Source organism: Ambystoma mexicanum, chromosome 3q, assembly GCF_040938575.1.
Source record: "Ambystoma mexicanum isolate Mex_15411 chromosome 3q, UKY_AmexF1_1, whole genome shotgun sequence".
Taxonomy (NCBI): domain Eukaryota; kingdom Metazoa; phylum Chordata; class Amphibia; order Caudata; family Ambystomatidae; genus Ambystoma; species Ambystoma mexicanum.
Window position 1 is genome coordinate 70,896,279 of NC_090926.1, and position 23,276 is coordinate 70,919,554.

The 23,276-nt window shown below is 45.7% G+C and overlaps 1 protein-coding gene across 4 annotated transcripts in view; it reads right to left on the bottom strand.

Moving 5' to 3' along the window:
- The window catches only part of LOC138582147 (zinc finger protein interacting with ribonucleoprotein K-like), a 205,258-nt gene that overhangs the window by 110,934 nt on the left and 71,048 nt on the right, over positions 1 to 23,276 (bottom strand). For all 4 annotated transcript variants that reach the window (XM_069653175.1, XM_069653174.1, XM_069653172.1 and 1 more), the window contains one exon: positions 23,116 to 23,226. In XM_069653175.1, the coding sequence (XP_069509276.1) occupies positions 23,116 to 23,226 (111 nt within the window). The remainder of the gene's footprint in view (positions 1 to 23,115; positions 23,227 to 23,276) is intronic.

Sequence of the window (23,276 nt, forward strand, 5' to 3'; positions counted from 1 at the left end):
AAAATTGCATTCGAAATGGGTAATGCAATGCCGTTATATGTGGACTTGGAAAGACTAGAGATCGGATTTTTGCTATGCATCCCATATGTAGCCCCTGAACTTATTTATCAAACGAAGAGGGTACACAACGTGGGATTTTGGCAAGAGGACAAATTTATTAAGATTAAGACTCCAGAAGTGGTGGCATTTCAGTCATGGGAACCTGAAGTTTATTTAATACCAAACCTGGAAACATGTGTCAAATTTAAAGAACAAAATTATATGTGTCCAGGTAAACCGTTTGTTCCTGATGCCACAGATGCTATTTGTGGTTTGAAATCTGACCCAAGTATATCAGAAGGATGTGAAGTGATTATTAGCAATATGGGGAGTGAAGAACTGGCACAGGCTAAGATGGTCAGAGGTAAATGGTTGGTCAGCACCTGTTTAAAGAACATGACGATAGTACATTTAAACCATGGAACATACGTGGTTAAACAGGTGAAATATATTTTTTTTATTTACAGGTTCCAAAGGATACAATTGTGTCAATTGGGGGGTTAACATTGTTTCATGTAACAAATGATGTTTGGGAAAGCCAAGTGGAAAATATCGATTTTTTTCAAAGGGATACTTTTCCAATAGATCCGGATGTGGAATATTTATTGAATCACAAAGAAAGACATGTTATAAAAATGAATTTGAGAAAAAAACAATATTACAATTAGTAATCTGGGGATAATAGAAGTGGAAAGATTTAATTGGGGAACCTGGGGGGAACGCTCAATAGTGGGTTTGGCTGTCCTGGTGCTAATCATGGGTGGATGGTTGATTGTGCTATCAGTAAAAATGAAAATGTTACTGATTTTAGTAGCTACGTCAGGAAGAGAAAGATATCCCAATACACATGCATTTTAAAAGAAAAAAAAAGAACAAGTTGTTTTTAGGAATTGGCTTGGATCGTAGCCAAGTTCTAAAAACAAAAGGAGGGTATGCAAGGATATTTGGCGTGTTACAGCACAGAGTACAGCACTACTGCACAGGTAGCAATTTTTTTTGATGCAGCACCACCACATGGGTGTGGTGCATTGCTATATGTGTTGCCAGAGTAACATGGACATATAAGTAAAGACAGGCTATTAAGTCTAAAACGATTTTTACATATAAGATGCAAATCTATTTTTACAGTTAAAAGCACACATGTGCACATTCAAAAATGCACACTATTTTTCACCTGAAATGCCTATGTTGCAAGAGACACATTTGAAAATTAATAACTAACCTTATTAATAGCTAACCTGACTAATAAAACTTCATTTAACATAACCCACTAATAAAAATGTGTCTCCACTGCACAATTAGGCCTACTCTGAAAGTGAACATTTAAACGCACATTCATTTTTTCTCTGCTGCCCTGTCCACATAACTACAGGAAGCAAAGAGCTCGAAGGAACAGGAAATCAGTTTGTTACAATTTTTACTGTAGAAATGAGCCATTGTGTAGTGAGGGAGGAGATGACATGATTGATTCTGATTGGAGCAGCATCATAGCAAATATCATGCTAGAGGCTGTGATTAGAGTTTTGCTGGGGAAGCTTGAGGAGGGGGGAGAACAATCGAGATCTTGCAGAGCTGGGAGAAGGACCTGTTTCCTGGCTGAAGCATTCCTGCTGCAAAAGCTGAGAATTCCAGGCAATAACCCCGGTTTGAGAACGGCAGACGCTTGTTTTCACTGGGGTTAATCTTCAAGGGAGCCAAATTCAGAAAGAGAATAGCCGGAGAAAACTCATGCTGAACAGATAAGGTAATTACAGAAGTGTGGGAGCTGTGCGAAAGTGTGCGAAACTGTTCAGTCAGTGTATTCGAGGGAGTCCGAGTCCCTTATCAGCATATTTAATGTTACCAATTGAATATATTCTCGCAGTTCTCTGTTCATTTTATCACAAATAATGTTGTACCATTTCATTTATTTCTGTAAAATAGGGTTAAACTGTGTTTAAAGGAAATTTCTATAATACAAAAATATCTGAAAACAGATAGCTAGTGTGTATTATTTCTCTCTTTCATTTTGCATGGGAAAAGGTTTAAACGTGGGTAGATTTTTAAAAAGTGCAATTGTCATTTTAAAACAGATGTGTGCATGATTATATTCAGTATGGACAGTTGTGAGTGACTGTAGCATAGCTTGTTGGAGGTACATGAGCCAACGGGAAGAGAGACTCTCTGGACATAGTTCCATACCGTATATAAGGTAGTGGAAATTACCACAAAAATACCACAATAGCCCATGGTGGCACACAACACTAACACTGAAAATGTGGTATCCCGTAGGCCTGAGGTCTCTCTATTGATCAAGAACAATCTAGATAAAAAACAAGGGATGTTGGATATTGGGGCCACAAATAAACCAACCACGCAAATTATCGTGCACATTATCTAAATAGGTCTGAATTCTGAAATAATGCAATGTATTATTGTTATGTGTGATCCAATATGAATACAGAGAGTGATTATTGCTAAAGGTATTTTGGCGGTAAGAAAATACCGCAAAGCCCCAAATATCCACAAAATACCCAACAGAGCATGGCAGGCTTTCAGCTGTGTTCTGGTTTGACACTGGTTGTCATCATGTGGCCAGGCACTGGCAGTTATGCCATTTGCCAGGTTTTGGCATCAAATAACCAGGGACTCACACCATTGGCAGGTAGTATTTACTCACACCATTGGCAGGTAGTATTTACTCACACCATTGGCAGGTAGTTTAATGTTCAATTCACTAACAACGCTCAACCCCACTTCTCCCCCTCCGGAGCTCTCATCGCCTCGTCTCACTGTGCACTCCAACTCATGCTACGCCTGCTCCCTACCTGATAACCCCTGGCTGCATCTCCCATGTGAACAGTGTTCTGTGTCTTCCCAGCTAGGTCTGTGCTTTATGAATCCTACGCATACATTACACAAATAGATACATGGATACATACATACATATAAGTATTGTAGTCACATCATTGCAAGGGTTGCTATCAAATGTGCCCACTCATCGCTACGGACTCGCAATCAAATGTCCATTGTCTCACACCACTTGCAGGGTTTGCCATCAATCACCCAGGTATGGCCACTAGCGAGCTTCTCCATTCTGACTTTGTTTTGGTGGTAGCCATAACGGATCTATGTTAAAATATCGATTTTTTTTAATAGCAAATCAAAAAATACCAATTGGTATTTTTTTACTTTTTTGCACATTTCATCGAAAATAAATGCGGGCGAGTCACCCAACAGCCCCCCAACCCTCGCTCTCCCGGATACCCCCACCTTAATTAATACTCAAACCCAAACTCCATCTATAATTTCGATGAAATGTGCAAAAATCCGATTACAAAAAAATCATTGTTTTGGGACTCGCAGTATTCGTGCTCGATATTTTGAACTGACGCCGCCGTAACTAAGCTTGGACCAGCTTCTCTAAAACAGAACGTATATTGAAAATGTGTCAGTACCAATGGAACTGAACTGGTTCTTAACACCAACAAAATCCTTACAAACTCGTGGTGGTCTTCCAGGTCCCGCACAATGATTTGTTGTTAAACCAGGTGCATGGGATCACGTGATGAGTAACAGGTTTATTTGTCGCACTCGTTCAGACAATCAGGGCCCTGTTGGGAGATTCGTCGACTGTGACCAGCTAATCTGAGCTCATTAATCTCCTAACGGAAGCTTGTACGCCCTCTAAAAGGCCCAGCTCACTTCCTGTTCCTTTATGGATTTTGTTATGCTGTGAGGGTAGGTGTTGCACATGGCATGCCCTCACTTAGAGGGTGGCTGCTGCATTTCAGAGCTTTTGAGAGGTCTTTTAAGGAGTGTGTTAGTTGTTTGTTGCTGGTCCTTTGTGTAGCTTCTTGTTTGGTGTGTTTTTGACGACTTTTCGGTTCCCCTTTGTCTTTATACACTGTATTCACTGTGTGATAGTGTCTTGTGTTAGTATTGTGTTAGTATCCTTACATGAAAAATAAAAACCGTTTGTGCCTTTTTCCTTTTGTGTCTCTTTCTAAAAAGGTTTCCTACACCTATTCGTATTCTCTTAAAAAACACAAATAAAAGTTGTTTTCCTGTCCCCCTCTGTGTGTAGTCTTTTGTATTGTAGTAGTAGTCTTTTTTTAGTAGTGTGTAGGATTGTTTGTTCCATTGTGTCTTCACTTCGGTTGTGCTCTGGTTTTCTCTGGTTATGAAGCTCCACACATTAGGGCTCTCATTTCGAGCAGTGGGCACAAAAACATGATTCTCTGATTTCTCATTTTTGGCAGTTGAAATGGCATGCCAGCAGTGGTACTGGGGTGGGGGGAAGGGAATCAGGCTGGGAATGAGACGAAGAGCTGCATTTTACTCGCAAAATGAGGATTCCCCCGCAAGGAATAAGGACAGCGCGAACTCCTGCTATTGATGGGCACTAGTTTGTTGGCTTGGGCCACACAGCACCACTGATCCACTGAGTTGGTGGGGAAGGTATAGCCATTGGGCGAGGCCTCAGAATTGGGAGAAAAAGAAGGGAGTTCACCACACAGGCAGTAGGGGCAGAGACTCATGTGGATACCCCCAAAGAGGCATGTGAATGCCCCCACGGAGCATTAGAGGAGCAGGAGAGCACGTTCCTCACGTGGAATGAGGGGTGGCTGCAGCAAGCACCCTGCAGGTGGAGTATGGGATGGGTCCAGACGCTTCAGGGGTTAGAGAACAAAGTGGACTCCAGCCAGCAGGGTGAGGATGCTGCTGCCGATGGAGGGGATGATTTTCTGTAGGAGGCTCAGGGGGAGGAACAGCCTGTAGAGATGCTACAGCAGGACCTGTACCTATTTGAGGGGGCGTGGCAAAGGCAGGTAGAGGAAGTGGGTGTGAAGGAGCCTTTCCTGCTCTGCCATAGCAGAGAGGGAAAGACCTGCCCAGGAGGAACCACAGGGCCCGTCAACCTCATCCACCGCTGCATGCCCAGAGGGTCCTCGTGTGGTACGTTTTCATCCTGCCACCTGTTGGGTGTCTTGACCCACGTGCAAGCTATCATGCTACAACAATTGGTGCTGTGGGCTTAGAAAGTTCAAGATGGCGGAAAACCCACATGTGCGCCGAAATCCAGGAAAGCTGCGCAGTTTGTGCGCACACCAAAATGGTTGCCTCACTTGCCACCCACCAGTGCGAGAATGATAGGCCGGGTTGCCATGAGGGAAATGGGTTGCCAAAGGAAAAACAGTAGCGCCGGTTAGCTTCAAAGCACTTTAAAACCACGCTGTGTTTCTCTGAAGGCAGGCTCAAAATGTCTATTTTAAACATTGCAACACATCTAAAAACTCACTGGACACCAGCAGACATTTGGTAGAATGGAGTGTTGTGTGCCTACAAAATCTGGGAAATGAAGAGCCCAAAACAATGCTTATAACAAAACTGCTATGGAGTCAGCAGTTTAAGTTGCACTGGATTTAAAGACACTAAAATCGAAAATGTTTAGATTAAATGAGTGACCTATGTTTGGTGTCACATGCCTTTGTAACTGTTGAAATGTCATAGTTTGGCACTTATAATCAGCATTCTAGCTGCATGTGTAAAATTGCAAGTTAATTTAAAAAGCAAAAAAAAAACATGACAGTTAGCTGAAAGTCTGTCTTAAGGAACTTGATTTTGCTTGACAGCTACCCCCATCAGGAGTGAAACTTGAGTCACAACTGTGTTCCCAGGCCTATCTGCCTTTTGCTGGCCAAACTAAGGATATGCCATCTCTCTCATAATTGAATTAAGGGGAGCCCTACAGAATACAGGAGCTCTGAACAATGTAACCCCCTTCACCCAGGCAGATGGTTTATGGCAGGAGTCGTAAATGGTCGTAAAAAGTGGCTTCCTCCTGAAGGAAAGGGGAGGAGCACTGCCTGTGAGAGCAAGCTGGCTTGGCAGAACTGGAAAAACCAGAAATTCAACCTTGTGCTGAGGGTAAACCACACCCCTTTGGAGCCAGAACATAACTTTAAAAAGATGGATCATTCATAGAGCGGACATGTGAAAATTTTATAAATTATACCATGATTCTTGTGATTTTTCTGCCCACAGTTTAAGAGGTTTTTAGAACCGGTGGTATGTTCAGGGGGGTTTTAGCGGAAAAGTGGATATTACTCTAAATGTATGCATGTTAAAAATCTGAAACTTCATCAATTAATGTCCCTACTCCCTGCGCACATGTATGTAAAGTGGGGTCAATGTCAGAAATGGCAAAATCAGTTAAAAAGTGAAATATGTGCCATTTCTGAATGCAAGCTCCTAGAAACAGCAGATTTGGGACAGAGTATACCTCATGTGATATGTGACATGGGTATGTAATTTCAAACAACTGTGTAACTGTGAAATATGTGTTTTGATCATATATAGATTTGGGTGCACAGATGACAGGGGAGTTTTTTCAAGAGATCATAAATGGCTGACATCACTCTGACACAACTTAGCTCCCCCAATCAGGGGAGAAATGAAAGCTGGACCAATGACAAGTGAGAGGGGCAGGTTTAGTTATGACCAACACACACACCCACTTGCAGAACATATAAATGGACTACTGAAACTTAGGTAGAGACCTTCATTTCCATCTGCAGCTGGAAGCTCTGCCGGAAAAATCCACACTTTACCTCCATCAAACCTCCAGAGAGACAAACTAGAGACTTCAAATCCATCAATCTCCAGAATCCAGAAGCAGTGCTGTACCCAGAGAGAGAGCAGAGCTGACCCAGACCTATGTTAGCAGTTCCAGAGACCAGACGCTGTGCCCAGAGACCGTCCGAAGTCCAGACCTGTTGACCAGATCGTGACAAAGCCGCCTTCCTGTTTAAAATCTCTTGTGAGTACTCAGCAAAACTCAGCACACATCTCTTAGTTAAAATCATATAATTCAATCCATTTTTAATCTAAGTAGAACTGCAGCTTAGCAATTGTGTTATCCTGCCATCATTTTTAAAACTGAAAAAGTGCTGCGTTTAAAATTTGCAAAACCAAAAACGACCTTTACTAAATCGCTCATATCTCCGCGACCGTTTGTCTTAGAGACTTGCAGTAACTTTCATCTGGAAGCTGAGATCCTAGGCTTTCTTAGGACCCCAAAACGATAGTGATAGTCCTTGTAGTTCCTCTGTAATAGCGCTCGGCGCATTCGCAAATTTTACCGCGATTTGCAAATTTCTCCACGTGTAAAAAAATCTGCTGCTGCTTGCCTTCCATTTGCAGAAAATCGTTTGCCTCATAAAAACTATCCCTGAATCATTGCAAGAGTGAGCCTGAGCTAATATTAACTAGATATCACTCACCCTGAACCTCTGAAAGGGAATTAAAAGCATTTCCAGCATATTTCTCATCCATTGCTAGCACATATAAAAGTATTTGGGCCTGTGTTTTCAAAACTCCTATCTGTTTTCTTTAAGCGTGCTTGGGGGGGATTGAACTGAATTACATTGATTGCATTTCTGAGAACTGTGTGCTTTCCTCCCATTTCCTTGCATCCCATAAAGGGGGGGGGGAGTGAATAGCCAGAGAAAAGTGATTACATTGTTTGGTTGAAATCATATTGAGTATTTTCTGTACTGCATTCATTGAATAGTGCATCCACCTGAGCTTACATAAAGCATTCTTTACCACCTTCTTCTTTTGTTCCTATTTACCAGTGTGCTATCTTATCCATTTCATGTCAACTCATTAGTGATTATAAAGAAGTGTGCTAGTGCCAGATTCTCCGTTGTTAATATTTATCATATCAGATTAAGTGTGATATTCAATTATTAATTTACTATAAAGCGTGATATCTATATCTATTGTTTAAATTATCAAATAAACCTTTTAACTTGCAAAACAGAACTACTTCTTGGCTCAGTGGGGTCAGGAGGATTCCAAGAGAGGGGTGTTATATAGGGGTAGTCATCCAGAACGCATGAACTGGACATAGAGATATATCAATAAGGGTTTTCATTCAGTATTATAGACTAGGCGTTGATTTAGCTGTAGTGTTGAATTGAATCCTCTTACAAATTGGGGGCTCGGGCCGGACGTTTGGGTTAGAATACCACTTGTGCAGCTTAATACAGTGTGCTAACTGACGGGATACATACATCCAGTCGGATCACCACGCTGCATTACGCTGTGAAGCATTCCTCAAAAGGGACACTCCAAGAAAAGTTCTGTTCTGCAAAAATAAAATACTAACTTCTGTAAGTCAGGACAGAGACCAATCTCTAGAATGACGACCTTAGTAGACATGAAAATAGCCAGAGAGCACCTCTTGCATAAGCTATTTGTGAGAGGTGAATGGACCGAAGAGGGCCAGGATGCGTGGTTGCAGGCCATCACACAACAGGTCACTGAAACAGGGTCAGATATATATAGAGATCAGGGTCCCTTACATGTGGCCCTGAGTGAACTATATATGGCTACTAAAGCCAAAGAGGAACACAATAAGATTGCCAGGATAGCAGCATACCTGTACCTATATATGGGAGACATGCAGGATAGATGTGCTGAAAGCCAAAATCTGGCAAATAGGCAACAGATGGCATTACAGAAGGCCCAATCTGATCTGGACTCTTCTGAGCAGAGGCTGCAGAGGAGCCAGGAGTCAGAAGATGATAGTAGGCAGTACATCATTAAAATAAAAGAGGATATGGGCATCCTACAACAGGAAAAGACAGACCAGGATACCAGATTTCTGGCCCTGCAGAAGGAGCACCAAGACAGTTTGGACTCCTTACTGCAGAGCCAGAAAAAGCTGGAGCAACAATTAGACTTTAACAGGGCATGCACGGAGCAGGTAGCCACCCTGCAAAGTCATCTAGATAGAGTGAAGGTAGAGAGCAACAAGCTGATTTTGAAAGACCTGGATACCCAGGCAGATGAAGAACGGCAGAAAGCTGGTGCCTTTCAAAGGCAGAGGGACGACCTGGCGGCACAAATGCAGGCTCTTAGTCAGGAAAGAGACGCCTTAGGCCAGGAAGTCTGCCATTTAAAAAGGAAAATGGAAGAAAATCATCTGGCCCACCAGGGACTGGGTGATCTCCAAAAAGAACACCAGAACTTGTTAGAGCACACCAGGAGGGTGGAGGATGCTCTAGCAAGAAAGGAGCAGGCCAATAGGGACACAGCTCATGAGGTAACCCTCCTGCAGCAAAGACTGGCCCAGTTCTCCAGGACCAACCAGGAAGCACGGAGGGAAAATGAGGCTCTCTGCCAGCACAATGAGAGGCTCTAGCAACAGGTAGCGATGCAGGAGAAACTGATAGAGTCGAGTAAGGCCTTAACAGAGGAACTGAAAGCACAAATGCAGGCTCTTGCATTGCAACAGGGAGCAGGGGCGGATAGAGATGAGGTCCGCTGGGAAAGAGAGATTCCTGACCATAACCGCAGGAGCCCTAACACCAGGGGCCTTCATCTCCCCCAGTCCCTGGACTCTACCACCCGCATGTCCCCTGGCGCACATGAGCACAGGGCCACAGGGATGGCAGATTACTATCCAGCTAAGAGTATGGGGCTCAGAGGCCAGTACCACTCAGGAATGGAGGGGTGGGCATCCGGGTATGGGCACCCAAGTACAGTACAGTTCAATGGGGAACCCCAGGAGAGTAGGCCCATTAAGGGCATCCTGAAAACCTCTGCCCAGTTAGGTCAGTGGAGGGGGTACCCATAAAATCCTGGCAGCAAGGAGGAATCTGAAGACTCCTCTGAACTGCGCAGGACACAGGAGACCAGGTCCCCACATTCTGCCAGCCATTCCCAGGCTCGCAGAATCCGGGAAAACCTGGAAGAACAGACGGGAGCCTCTGGGAGCAGTGCCTCTGAGTCCGAGGACGAATGGACAAGGGTTACCCGAACCAAAAAGGCCAATAAGGCAAAAAGGGCCTTGCTTAAGGACCCTTTAAAGCAGATTAAGGCAATCAGGAGCGTCATCACGCCTTACCATAAGAACGCTAAGTATTCTGTTTGGGAGCACTTAGAGTTGTTTGAGCAAATGATGGAGACTTTCCATATGAAGGACAGCCAAAGCTGTATTCAATATGTAAAGTGGACCTTCTCCCCGGAATACTCCAGTTTCTTTGCGGGGCTGGAGGACCAAAATCATTTAAGATGGTCCACCTATAAGGCGGCCATCTTCAAACATTTTTCCATTCATAGAAATCCTCAAGAGGCTCGCAAGGCAGCCTACAATTTACAATGTGGGGAGGATCAGGCCCCACAAGAATTTGTGCAGGAGTTAAAGCGTGCTTTTGCACAGACCACAAGAAGGGTGCGCACGGATAGCAGAGAATTTATTAATACGTTTTTCCATGCCTTGCCCAAATACATAATGACCCAGCTCGTGAGGGATTTTCACGAGAAAAGATCTTTAGACTGGGTCATTGAACAGGCTACCCGGATCTATGAGGTGCAGAAACCGGTAGATAGCAAAAGTAATGCCCAGAAAAACCCCAAAGCCAACAGCACCCCTGCTGCTGCCAAGGTGGCAGAGGTAAAGGTCACCCCCGTTTTGGATTTGGAGATGGGGGGGCCTAAAAACCTACCTGCACCTAATAATGCTAGGCCCAGGAGGTCCTCGGGTCAGTCACAGACAGGGAGCCAAGGAGGCAGCCCCACAAATGGGGTCCCTCGCTCTCCTGATTATGTAAGTCCCCGTTACAAGGGAAATCGACCCATCCTGGGTTATGTGTGGACTCCTCCAGCCCAAGGGGGGGGATCCAGCCAAGCACCAAACCCAGGGAACTTCCCTCCAAACTTCCCACAGGAAGGCAAAAATTTACCAAACCCTGGGCAGAACTTTTTCCCCAGATATCCACCCGACTTTCAGCCCCAAAACCATCCATCCTTCTTTCCCCAATTCCCTGAGCCCAGACCACTGAATCCGGGAGAGGGGAGGCCAAGGGTGGAGGGGTACCCAAATCTTCCCAACCAGGGGTACTACCAAAGAAGGGATAGCTACCCATCCCGGGATCAGCCCAGGGGAGAAAACAGGGCCCCGTATCAGCCTGAGCGGGTTTCCCAGTTAGAGCGCCAGGTTCAAAACATGGCGCGGGATATGGGTCACATACTGAGGGCTCAGCAGAACCCTCAGATCAGCATGCCGGCGCAGAACGCACCCAACTCTGGACCTGGTGCTCCAGAACAATGACGGGGGCAGCACCCCGATAACTCACCGGTTCCCAGGGAGGAGGCACGAAGGGAAGGGGGGTGTAAAGCCTTGGAGGAAGCTTCCTTCCTCACTTGTAAACAGCCCCTGGAAACCCAGGAACCGGAAACAAAATCTCTTGCCCCTGAAAGTCTGCCTCCTCAGGAGCAGAGGGGGAGTAGGAGAAACAAAAGACCCAAACAGACTCGGTTTGAGGAGGAGGTACAGATCTTCCAATTTGAGGGAGAGGGATCCTCAGAGGATCCTGGGAAAAGGATCTTCTCCTTCAGAGAGGGGGGAACTCCTCCCAAAGAAAAATGGGTCCCTAGGGATGCAAATCCAGACTGGGGAGATGTGGAGACTGAGCTACCGCCGCCCACCATCTCATCCCAGAACCAACAGCAAGAAAATCCCCTGGTTCAAACCCATCCTGGTGACTGCCTCCAAAAAGGGGGGGGACGGCCCGGAACCGGAGCCAGGGGAACCCACAATGGCTCTGATATCCAGTTGCCAACTTTTTCTTTCAGATTCCCAAGGCTCTCCACAGAATTCTGTCCAAATTTCTTCTTTTGCAATGTCCAAAACCAGAAAATTAGCCCACCAGTTGTCCAAAAATGTACATTATCTGTGCCCCCTTGAGGAGAAGGAGGGAAGATATTATGCCCCGGTACAAGTACAGGGGCAGGGTACAATCTCGGCACTGGTGGACACTGGATCTCAAGCTACCCTTCTGTCCAGAAGGGCCTTCGACGAACTGAATGCAGGAAGTGGAGAGAATTACCAAATTCCTCTCACCTCTCTTCCTGGACAACTGCAGAACTTTGACGGGAAGGAAATTCCCGTCGAGGGGACGGCAGATTTGGACATTAAGATCGGGCGACACAAGGTGAAACACCCGGTCATAGTTGTGACCCCAGAGGGTACCCCTTGTTTACTAGGGAATGACCTCCTGAGAAGGTTGTCACCCCTAATAGATTGCGTAAACAAGGTCCTCTGGACCCAGACTAGCCGACCCATAAAATTAAAACAGAGTGTCAACCATGTTAGTTTAAACGGCACCTGCCACATGGTTGAACAAAAACCTGACCAAGTAGAATTTCACTTCCAGAATAGCCAAATTCCAGACGTGACAGTAATAGCGGTAGGACAACAGACTGGTGATGGGGGGTCCTCTCTATTTCTGAAAATCAACCTTCCTTCCAATCTAAAGTGGTATTCCACGCTGGAAGGAAACACTCTGAAATTCTATACCAATCCACAATCTGAAACTCCCACTCCTATAGTCCAGAAAGATGTGAAATCAGCTCAGAGCCTGGCTGATATTCAGCAAATTGGAGAGCAGTTGTTCATCCCTGTTCAGTTAAATGATGGGAAGGACTCTGTTCTCGCTCGAGTGTGTGTGAACAACGGTAAGAGCTTCATCAGCGAAGCCATGTTTCGCCAACTCCCAAAAGATCCAGCCATTCCCACCTTCAAACTGATAGACAAATGGGAAATGGACCTGGAAGCACCTAATTCCAAACATCTCCTGCCAAGCAGGTGTATGCTCAAAATCTCCATTGGCAACAAGAGCATAGTCCATAATTGTTGGGTCGTGCGAGACGTCACTGCCGCCTTTTACTTAGGCAGTGACATTCTCAATCGCTTTGCCATTAGTTTGGACCTAATAAACTTCAAAGCTTGGTCCCGATTAGCGGATAATCCCATGGGCTTTGATGATCCAGAAAAAGCATTTAGGTCAGCTCAATTGCTACCTTATGCAGTTGAAATTCAGATCAAAGAGGAAGTCACCATCCCAGAAAGGACCCGACAATTCTCCCTGGAAGTGAAAGCTAAAAGAGGACAATATTTGCAAAACCCTGATGCTTACATACATCTAAATGCTTCTCTCCAACACCAAGGGTTGGGGGTAAACCCAACTCCATTAGTCAACATAGAACATGACACCATTCCAATAGAGGTGGATAACAGCGACTTAAAGAGTATTACTCTAGCCGCAGGCACCATTGTTGGAATGGCGGTTGATGACCGACATTTTTCCATTGATTTAGGTAATGAACTGTTAGGACCAATCCCCAAGGACTGTTTTGACAGTGACAGTGAGGACCATACAACACCAGACAGGATTTTTATCCGGCATGGGGGGAACTTCCTGGTGTACACTTCTTGCCCCTATGGTAAGGAAGATGTGACTTGTGACTTCAGGAGGGATGAGGTGATTTTCCAGGTCCATGAGGGCTGCCTTTCCCACCTGAAGCCTCCGGTCCAAATCAGCACTCTGACCAGGGACTTCTCCACCCAGCTGGAGGAGGCCGCGGAGATAGCCAGACCAGAAGTCTTTCCAGGCTTCAGGCAGATGGTGGAAGAGAGAGTCAACCTAGCTGATGCCTGTATGACTCTGGAACAAAAGCAAAAGTTGAAACAAGTTTTCGTGGATTTCCAAGATCTCTTTGCGGTAGACTCATATGACTGTGGTCGCACCGACATCCACACAACCACAATCCCCATGGACCCTGGCATGACTCCTGTGTTTGTGAAGCAATATCGCTTGCCTCTCGCATCAATGGAGTCCCTTACTGAAATAATTAAGAACCTTGAGTCCCGGGGAATAATCCGTCCAGTCCACAGCACCTTCAATAATCCGGTGCTGGGAATATTGAAGCCGAACGGCCAGTGGAGACTCTGTGCTGACCTTAGGGAGCTCAACAAACGGGTCCATACTTCCCGATGGCCTCTGCCCTACATTGACCAAGGGCTGGCCCAGATCCAGGGGTCACAGATATTCACTGCAATAGACCTGACCAATGGGTACTGGACCGTGCCTGTCAGTAGGGAGGACCAATACAAACTGGCTTTTACCTTTGGGGGCCAGCAGTACACATGGACCCGGACTCCCTTCGGATACCTCAACTCCGGCAATGAATTCAACATTTTTCTACATAAGGCCATGCCCGACCTGGGTGCGAGGGGTAACCTGGCTTATGTAGGTGATGTCCTCATCAAAAGTTCATCTGTGGAGGAACATATAGCGGAGATCCGTTATGTTCTGACACAGTTGAGGGCCGCCGGAGCAAAACTTTCCTTTCAGAAAGCACAGTGGTGTAGAACCCGTGTTAATTTCTTGGGGCATGAGATTACTCCTCAGGGTCTCTGTCCCCAGGAAAAGAAAGTGGAAGCACTTCAGAAACTGAAAGACCCCACAACTCTGCGGGAACTAAGGAGCCTCCTTGGACTGACTAATTACAGCAGAAAGTTCATTGAGGGATACGCAGAGATCACCAGACCCCTGATTCATCTCCTGAAGGGGGGGTCAAGTGGGAATGGGGTCCAGAACAATCCGAGGCGGTGAAACAACTCAAAAGAAGCCTCTCACAAGCGCCTTGCCTAGCTTACCCTGTCAGAAACAAGGAGTTCTTCCTGGAGACGGGGTTCTCTAATATGTGCTTGACGGCAGTATTATACCAAAAGCATGACAAGGTCAATAAAGTAATCTCCTATGCGAGCAAAACTTTATCCTCTGTGGAGGAAAAATTCAACGATTGTGAGAAGGCACTCCTGGCAACGGTGTGGGCATTGAAGAATTACCGCCCGTTTATCCAGGGGGAACACATCATAGTGGAGACTCCACACCAGCCTCTGCAATATCTCCAAAGTGACAGAATCCGGGCCGGAAATGTGAGTAATTCCCGAATTACTTCCTGGATTCTGTCAATGCAAGGCTTTCCTGTGGAGGTCAGATATGGCCAAAACAAGAAGAGTCCCCTCGCGCAAGGTCTGGCTGACTTGCATGATTGTGCCAGAGAAAACTGTCTCGAGGACGAAAGTCTAAAAATAAAGGACAACATGGAGGCATACCTTAATTCCCCACACAAAGTCTTTGAAGAAGACAAGTGTGAGGGAATGCCCACTGTCTATGTGGATGGATGCTCTTACCATGTTGACAACGACGGGGAGAAAGAACTGGTGGCCGGCGTAGGGAATGCATGGGCGAATGAGTCCCCAGAACCCTCTGCTGGATACAAAATTGGTCCCCGAAGTAGTCAGGTGGCAGAATTGATGGCTGTGCATCAAGCCATCCTCACTGCTGTCCAGCATCAACTCCACGAACTGGTCATAATCACAGATTCGGATTATGTACGGAATGGGTTAGTGGAGCACCTGGTTAATTGGAAAACCAGAGGCATGTTATGTGCTAACAACAAACCCTTGAAACATGGGAAGTTGATCCAAAACATTGATGATCTGGTCACCGCGAATGAGATGACCATCTATTGGAAAAAGATCAAGGGTCATTCCAAAGTAGAGGGACCAGACAAAACTGGAAATGACTTAGCTGATCAGCTGGCCAAAACCGGGGCCATCCAAGGGGATCTAATTGAGATTGAGTCCCTGTTGGGGGAAATCCAGGTCACTGCTATCACTAGGTCCCAGACAAATGCTCACAACGACCTCTCAATTGCACAGTGGAGTAAGGAGACGCCTGATGCTGATTTGATTACTGCTCAGAAGGGGGATCCAATAATTGGTAAATTTTACCAGCACCTTGAGGACCCTGAGAACTTTCCCCTGACGGATACCGATTACATTGGGAAAGAGGACCTAAGAGTGTTGATGAAATGTCCAAAAATGTTCCGGATCCAAGACGGGTTGTTGGTAAGGAAATCCAAAGCTGGCCACGATCAGTGGGTGGTTCCTACCTCATTCCGCTGCCTGATGTTAAGTCACGCCCATGATGCGGCCACTGCCGGTCACAGGGGGTTTCACACAATATTGGAAATCTTAAGAGAGGTTGCATACTGGCCACACATGGGGCAGGACCTCGACCAATATTTGAAGGGTTGTCTTGTGTGTGCACAATTTCAGCCGACATCCCTCACACACCGGGCACCTTTACAAAAGAGGGGGATGACCCTCCCATGGTCAGATTTACAAATCGACTTTGTATGCCCTGTGATTCGCTCGGCTAGGGGGAATAAGTACATGTTGACTGTGACATGCTTGTTTACCAAGTGGGTGGAATGTCTCCCAGCCCCAAATTGCAAGGCAGAAACTGCAGCTGCCTTGATGATTAACCACATCTTTTCCCGTTTTGGTCTACCTCAAAGGATTGAGTCAGACAGAGGTAGCCACTTCACCAGTGAAGTAATGACAAAGATGTGGGAGATACTGGGGGTCAAGAGAAAGCTGCATATTGCTTATAGACCAGCTTCTTCTGGGGCAGTAGAGAGATATAACCGGACAATTGTGAGCATATTAAAAAAGTTTGTGGCAGATTCTGGGCCAAGTTGGGATATCCGATTACCTCTGGTCCTAATGGCCATCAGATCTACCCCTTCATCTGCAACCAAAATGTCACCATTTGAGTTGATGACTGGACGCAAGATGGTGCTTCCTCAGCATTTGCTCTACAGGACCCAAGAGCAGACACTGATAAATGCCTCCACTACTCATGAGTATGTGGAGAATTTAAGGAAACACCTCCAACATGCTTTTGCTTATGCTCAGCGGAATCTAGAAAGATCAGCTGATAGCATGAAGACCCATTATGACCTGAAAACTTCCAGGAAGGAATATCAGGTGGGAGACCGGGTCTATCTATACAACTTCCAAAGGAACCAGGCCAAGCAGCGCAAATTTTTGCCTACATGGAAGGGACCCTTTGAGATCATCGACAAGATCTCCCCTGTGGCCTACAAAATCCACATCCCCAAAGGTCCTTCGGCAGAGGGGGAAGACAAGTGGGTCCACATAAACCAGTTGAAGTGTTGCCATCCCAGGCACGCTCTGCAACAACTGGAGGAATCCTCTGGAATCCTAGCGGGTACTGTCTCGGACTAATTCAGTTCCAATCATAAAACATACCACATCTAGTCTCTAAAATATTGTGATTTGCATGAAACTGTCTCTTAGTTATACTGTTTTTTTTTTCAAAATAAGAATGTAATGTTTCGTGATGATGAAATGCATATGCTGCCCCACTATCTCAACAGTGGTGGAAAAACGTCTATGAGTAGGTATTGCCGCTCTTCCTTTGTTGTCCTAGGAGAAAGAAAACCTAGAGACGGGCCAAGGAGGACGATCCGGAGACCGGGAGCAGAGACGCGATGGGCCCTGTGTACCGCCCAATACTCCCATCAGGACCGGCGAGGAGAACCGATCGATCAGTACCGGATGGAGGAAAAGATGCTGAACTGTGCCATCTACAGAATTGGAAGAAGATTATGCGGACAGACCGGTGCGTGGGTCAAAACCCTTGTGCACCCGACTCCCCATCGACTCAAATTCAAAGTGCAGTCGGGCGGGGGGGCTTGTTGGGTGTCTTGACCCACGTGCAAGCTATCATGCTACAACAATTGGTGCTGTGGGCTTAGAAAGTTCAAGATGGCGGAAAACCCACATGTGCGCCGAAATCCAGGAAAGCTGCGCAGTTTGTGCGCACACCAAAATGGTTGCCTCACTTGCCACCCACCAGTGCGAGAATGATAGGCCGGGTTGCCATGAGGGAAATGGGTTGCCAAAGGAAAAACAGTAGCGCTGGTTAGCTTCAAAGCGCTTTAAAACCACCCTGTGTTTCTCTGAAGGCAGGCTCAAAATGTCTATTTTAAACATTGCAACACATCTAAAAACTCACTGGACACCAGCAGACATTTGGTAGAATGGAGTGTTGTGTGCCTACAAAATCTGGGAAATGAAGAGCCCAAAACAATGCTTATAACAAAACTGCTATGGAGTCAGCAGTTTAAGTTGCACTGGATTTAAAGACACTAAAGTCGAAAATGTTTAGATTAAATGAGTGACCTATGTTTGGTGTCACATGCCTTTGTAACTGTTGAAATGTCATAGTTTGGCACTTAGAATCAGCATTCTAGCTGCATGTGTAAAATTGCAAGTTAATTTAAAAAGCAAAAAAAAAACATGACAGTTAGCTGAAAGTCTGGCTTAAGGAACTTGATTTTGCTTGACAGCTACCCCCATCAGGAGTGAAACTTGAGTCACAACTGTGTTCCCAGGCCTATCTGCCTTTTGCTGGCCACACTAAGGATATGCCATCTCTCTGATAATTGAATTAAGGGGAGCCCTACAGAATACAGGAGCTCTGAACAATGTAACCCCCTTCACCCAGGCAGATGGTTTATGGCAGGAGTCGTAAATGGTCGTAAAAAGTGGCTTCCTCCTGAAGGAAAGGGGAGGAGCACTGCCTGTGAGAGCAAGCTGGCTTGGCAGAACTGGAAAAACCAGAAATTCAACCTTGTGCTGAGGGTAAACCACACCCCTTTGGAGCCAGAACATAACTTTAAAAAGATGGATCATTCATAGAGCGGACATGTGAAAATTTTATAAATGATACCATAATTCTTGTGATTTTTCTGCCCACAGTTTAAGAGGTTTTTAGAACCGGTGGTATGTTCAGGGGGGTTTTAGCGGAAAAGTGGATATTACTCTAAATGTATGCATGTTAAAAATCTGAAACTTCATCAATTAATGTCCCTACTCCCTGCGCACATGTATGTAAAGTGGGGTCAATGTCAGAAATGGCAAAATCAGTTAAAAAGTGAAATATGTGCCATTTCTGAATGCAAGCTCCTAGAAACAGCAGATTTGGGACAGAGTATACCTCATGTGATATGTGACATGGGTATGTAATTTCAAACAACTGTGTAACTGTGAAATATGTGTTTTGATCATATATAGATTTGGGTGCACAGATGACAGGGGAGTTTTTTCAAGAGATCATAAATGGCTGACATCACTCTGACACAACTTAGCTCCCCCAATCAGGGGAGAAATGAAAGCTGGACCAATGACAAGTGAGAGGGGCAGGTTTAGTTATGACCAACACACACACCCACTTGCAGAACATATAAATGGACTACTGAAACTTAGGTAGAGACCTTCATTTCCATCTGCAGCTGGAAGCTCTGCCGGAAAAATCCACACTTTACCTCCATCAAACCTCCAGAGAGACAAACTAGAGACTTCAAATCCATCAATCTCCAGAATCCAGAAGCAGTGCTGTACCCAGAGAGAGAGCAGAGCTGACCCAGACCTATGTTAGCAGTTCCAGAGACCAGACGCTGTGCCCAGAGACCGTCCGAAGTCCAGACCTGTTGACCAGATCGTGACAAAGCCGCCTTCCTGTTTAAAATCTCTTGTGAGTACTCAGCAAAACTCAGCACACATCTCTTAGTTAAAATCATATAATTCAATCCATTTTTAATCTAAGTAGAACTGCAGCTTAGCAATTGTGTTATCCTGCCATCATTTTTAAAACTGAAAAAGTGCTGCGTTTAAAATTTGCAAAACCAAAAACGACCTTTAGTAAATCGCTCATATCTCCGCGACCGTTTGTCTTAGAGACTTGCAGTAACTTTCATCTGGAAGCTGAGATCCTAGGCTTTCTTAGGACCCCAAAACGGTAGTGATAGTCCTTGTAGTTCCTCTGTAATAGCGCTCTGCGCATTCACGAATTTTACCGCGATTTGCAAATTTCTCCACGTGTAAAAAAATCTGCTGCTGCTTGCCTTCCATTTGCCAGAAAATCGTTTGCCTTATAAAAACTATCCCTGAATCATTGCAAGAGTGAGCCTGAGCTAATATTAACTAGATATCACTCACCCTGAACCTCTGAAAGGGAATTAAAAGCATTTCCAGCATATTTCTCATCCATTGCTAGCACATATAAAAGTATTTGGGCCTGTGTTTTCAAAACTCCTATCTGTTTTCTTTAAGCGTGCTTGGGGGGGATTGAACTGAATTACATTGATTGCATTTCTGAGAACTGTGTGCTTTCCTCCCATTTCCTTGCATCCCATAAAGGGGGGGGGAGTGAATAGCCAGAGAAAAGTGATTACATTGTTTGGTTGAAATCATATTGAGTATTTTCTGTACTGCATTCATTGAATAGTGCATCCACCTGAGCTTACATAAAGCATTCTTTACCACCTTCTTCTTTTGTTCCTATTTACCAGTGTGCTATCTTATCCATTTCATGTCAACTCATTAGTGATTATAAAGAAGTGTGCTAGTGCCAGATTCTCCGTTGTTAATATTTATCATATCAGATTAAGTGTGATATTCAATTATTAATTTACTATAAAGCGTGATATCTATATCTATTGTTTAAATTATCAAATAAACCTTTTAACTTGCAAAACAGAACTACTTCTTGGCTCAGTGGGGTCAGGAGGATTCCAAGAGAGGGGTGTTATATAGGGGTAGTCATCCAGAACGCATGAACTGGACATAGAGATATATCAATAAGGGTTTTCATTCAGTATTATAGACTAGGCGTTGACTTAGCTGTAGTGTTGAATTGAATCCTCTTACACACCTGGGTATATTATGGTGGGGAGCCAGAGTTCTCCTGTACATTGGAGTGCTGTAGGAAGAGAGTTAATTGGGGGATGAAGCCAAGGGGCAAGTGCTGTGACGTAGGAACGACAGAGCAGAAAAACCATGTGTGCCAGGTGCACAGGAAGGTGTATCAGGGGCACATGACCTCAGAGGCGGCTAGCGAGCATGCAGTCACCACTGACCATTCCAACAGTAGAGGGTAGGAGGGTCCTGGTATATCCCAGAGCTGTTATGGTGCAAGACAGTGACAGCAGGCTTGTAGTGTGTGTCCAAACCCCTGCACCCATCCAACCTGCCCAGCTGCATCAGTGGCTCCAGCAACTGTGACCAGCGGCACACTACTTTTACCAGCGTCAATCCCACAAATGGTTGGGGGTGGTGTGCCACTGGCTGTGCGCATATCTGGGCAGGGCCCCCTGCACTACAACATGTCACAAGGGAACACCTACAGACTTTATTACAGGCAGTCAGTTAGTTGTGGGGAGTTGGACCACATAGTGGTGGCTGTTGTGCAGGGGAAATTAATGAGGCAGTCATGAGTGCGGGCCTGTCCCGACAGGGATACTCCTCCACCTGCAAGAGTGGCAGCAGTCCGTGGCAGAGCTGGAGAACTTTATGAAATGCTCTGTTGGAATGCTTTAGAATTTTAGTGGGTGATGTTCTGTGAGATGAGAATGAGAACCTACTGGGTGGCTATACCCTGTCAACAATACCCAAAACGTTGAGGTGTGGCTGTGTCGTGTGGGAGAAACTGAGAACCTTAGAATATGACTGTGCTCAGTGAAAACCTCCAAGAACCTTAAGGGGTGGTGGCATCCTGTGGGAGAACCTGAAGACACCTTAAGGCGTGGCCATACCATTGACAGAGCCTGAGAAACGTAAAGGTTGGCTACACCCAGGAAAAGAGACCAAGAAACTTAGTGGGTGGGCGCGTCCTGTGGAACAACATGAAATGTGCAAGACAACTGTTTATGGCCTCTCAGTCACAGTCACTAAAACAGCTATACATTTACAAGCCACATGCACCAAGAAACAATTCTGCTCCACTTTTCAGAGCTTGTAATGTACCAGGTCACAAATAATCATCATCATTATCATCATCTGAGCTGGTATGTTGACTGTGAGTAGATGCCATTCCAGTGTCCTCCACAACAAAGTGGACATTCTTTTTTTTTTACAAATATCATATAGTTCAACATGAGGCACTGCAAGACTTCTCCTGCGGTTAGGGACAATTGCCCTGACTGGGCTCAAACTCTCTCGGGATGCAACCCTGCAAGGGGGACAGCGTACGGATTTCACAGCCACTTCCACAAATGCCGCTGGCCAGATGGATGGCTTACTGCACCAATACTGTAATGGGCCATCATCCCTTCCCACGGGTCCAATAGAATGTCATGAAGCATTTGTGCGGCTGACAGCCCGCTGTCTCTTCCTATCGATGACCTGTCTGTATTCAAGACATCACTGAGGAGGGAGCCCCAAGGATTCTCCTCCCCGAAGGCTGCACCCGCACTGCCCTCCAAGCTTTCAAGAGGTATTATTGATGTACTGTCCATTGAAGACCCACCTCTTCTATGAGTTTAACATGGCCAATGAACATGGTAGAATTTTGGCTGGCTGATGTTCTTCCTGTTGCATGCGTTCTTTCTCAAAGTGAATTTGCAAGAATCCTTGCACATTCACACAGTGCTTCCTCCTTGTGATGCTTGCTGCAAGCACCCCCCCCCCCCGCAAACACCACCCCATACTCTGAGACATGTGGATGAGATGCATTCCTTTTTACATTGAGAGTTGGGTACACAAAAGAAGCCAGCATGCTATCCTAAAATCCAACCACCCATCGATCACAATGCACAGCTAAAGGCAGGTCCCTAGTCGGCCCCCACTTGGGTCAGTGCTGCCAAAACCCTTGTCAATGGGGCAGCGAACAATCTGAGGTATCCAGCCATCTCAGAGGACTGGCGCCATTCACTTCCCGAAAACATTGGGTAGCACAAGCACACCGTAGGGACACAACTAGAGCAACGTTGCACCATTGCAAGTGCAAGTAGAGCTAGCGCAAAACTGGGTCTGGTGCAAAATGCATTTCGCCGCGAGAAAAATGTTTGCTCTGGCCCTGGTCCTTTGCCCTGATTCAAAAATGCAATGAATGTGTTTCTGGCACTAGGACCGTTTTTGCCCCATTGTTAATTCCACTTTCACTGGCACAAGGTGTCTGTGATGCCACCACCGGAGTTAAGTGTTACTCACCACACCATGCTCAGACCCTCTGTTCTGCTCCACTGCAATGGCTTCTGCCTCTCCGCGTGCAAGCATTTTTACAGAGTACTTGCCTACAACTTTGAAGGCAGAAATCAGGTTATATTGGTGTGGCTGGATCAGAGGTCCCAGGAGAGCCAGGTCATGTAGTGCTGTACAGATGTTTAATTTCCCCTCTTTTCACCGAAACACTCATCCACCGCTTTGTTTTGGGTCAATGCTGCACGCGCCTCTCATAACCTTTGGTTCACAAACAGATCGATGGGTAGGAGAGTATTTAAATGACAGAGTATACAGGCTGCAGTCTCTGGTGGCTTTCTGGGATCCACATGTACTGTCCCAAACACTTGGTCACTTACTTGTGGATTCACGGCTCTGGTGTTTCCTCTCATAGTTCTGGTGGTTCCCGCCACACCTGGCCTCCTTCTCGGTGGCCCTCAATGAAAAGACAGACGTGGCAATAAGTGGACCTGTTCAAAGGGAAGCAGGATGCAACCATTAATCCACAACCCAATGTGCC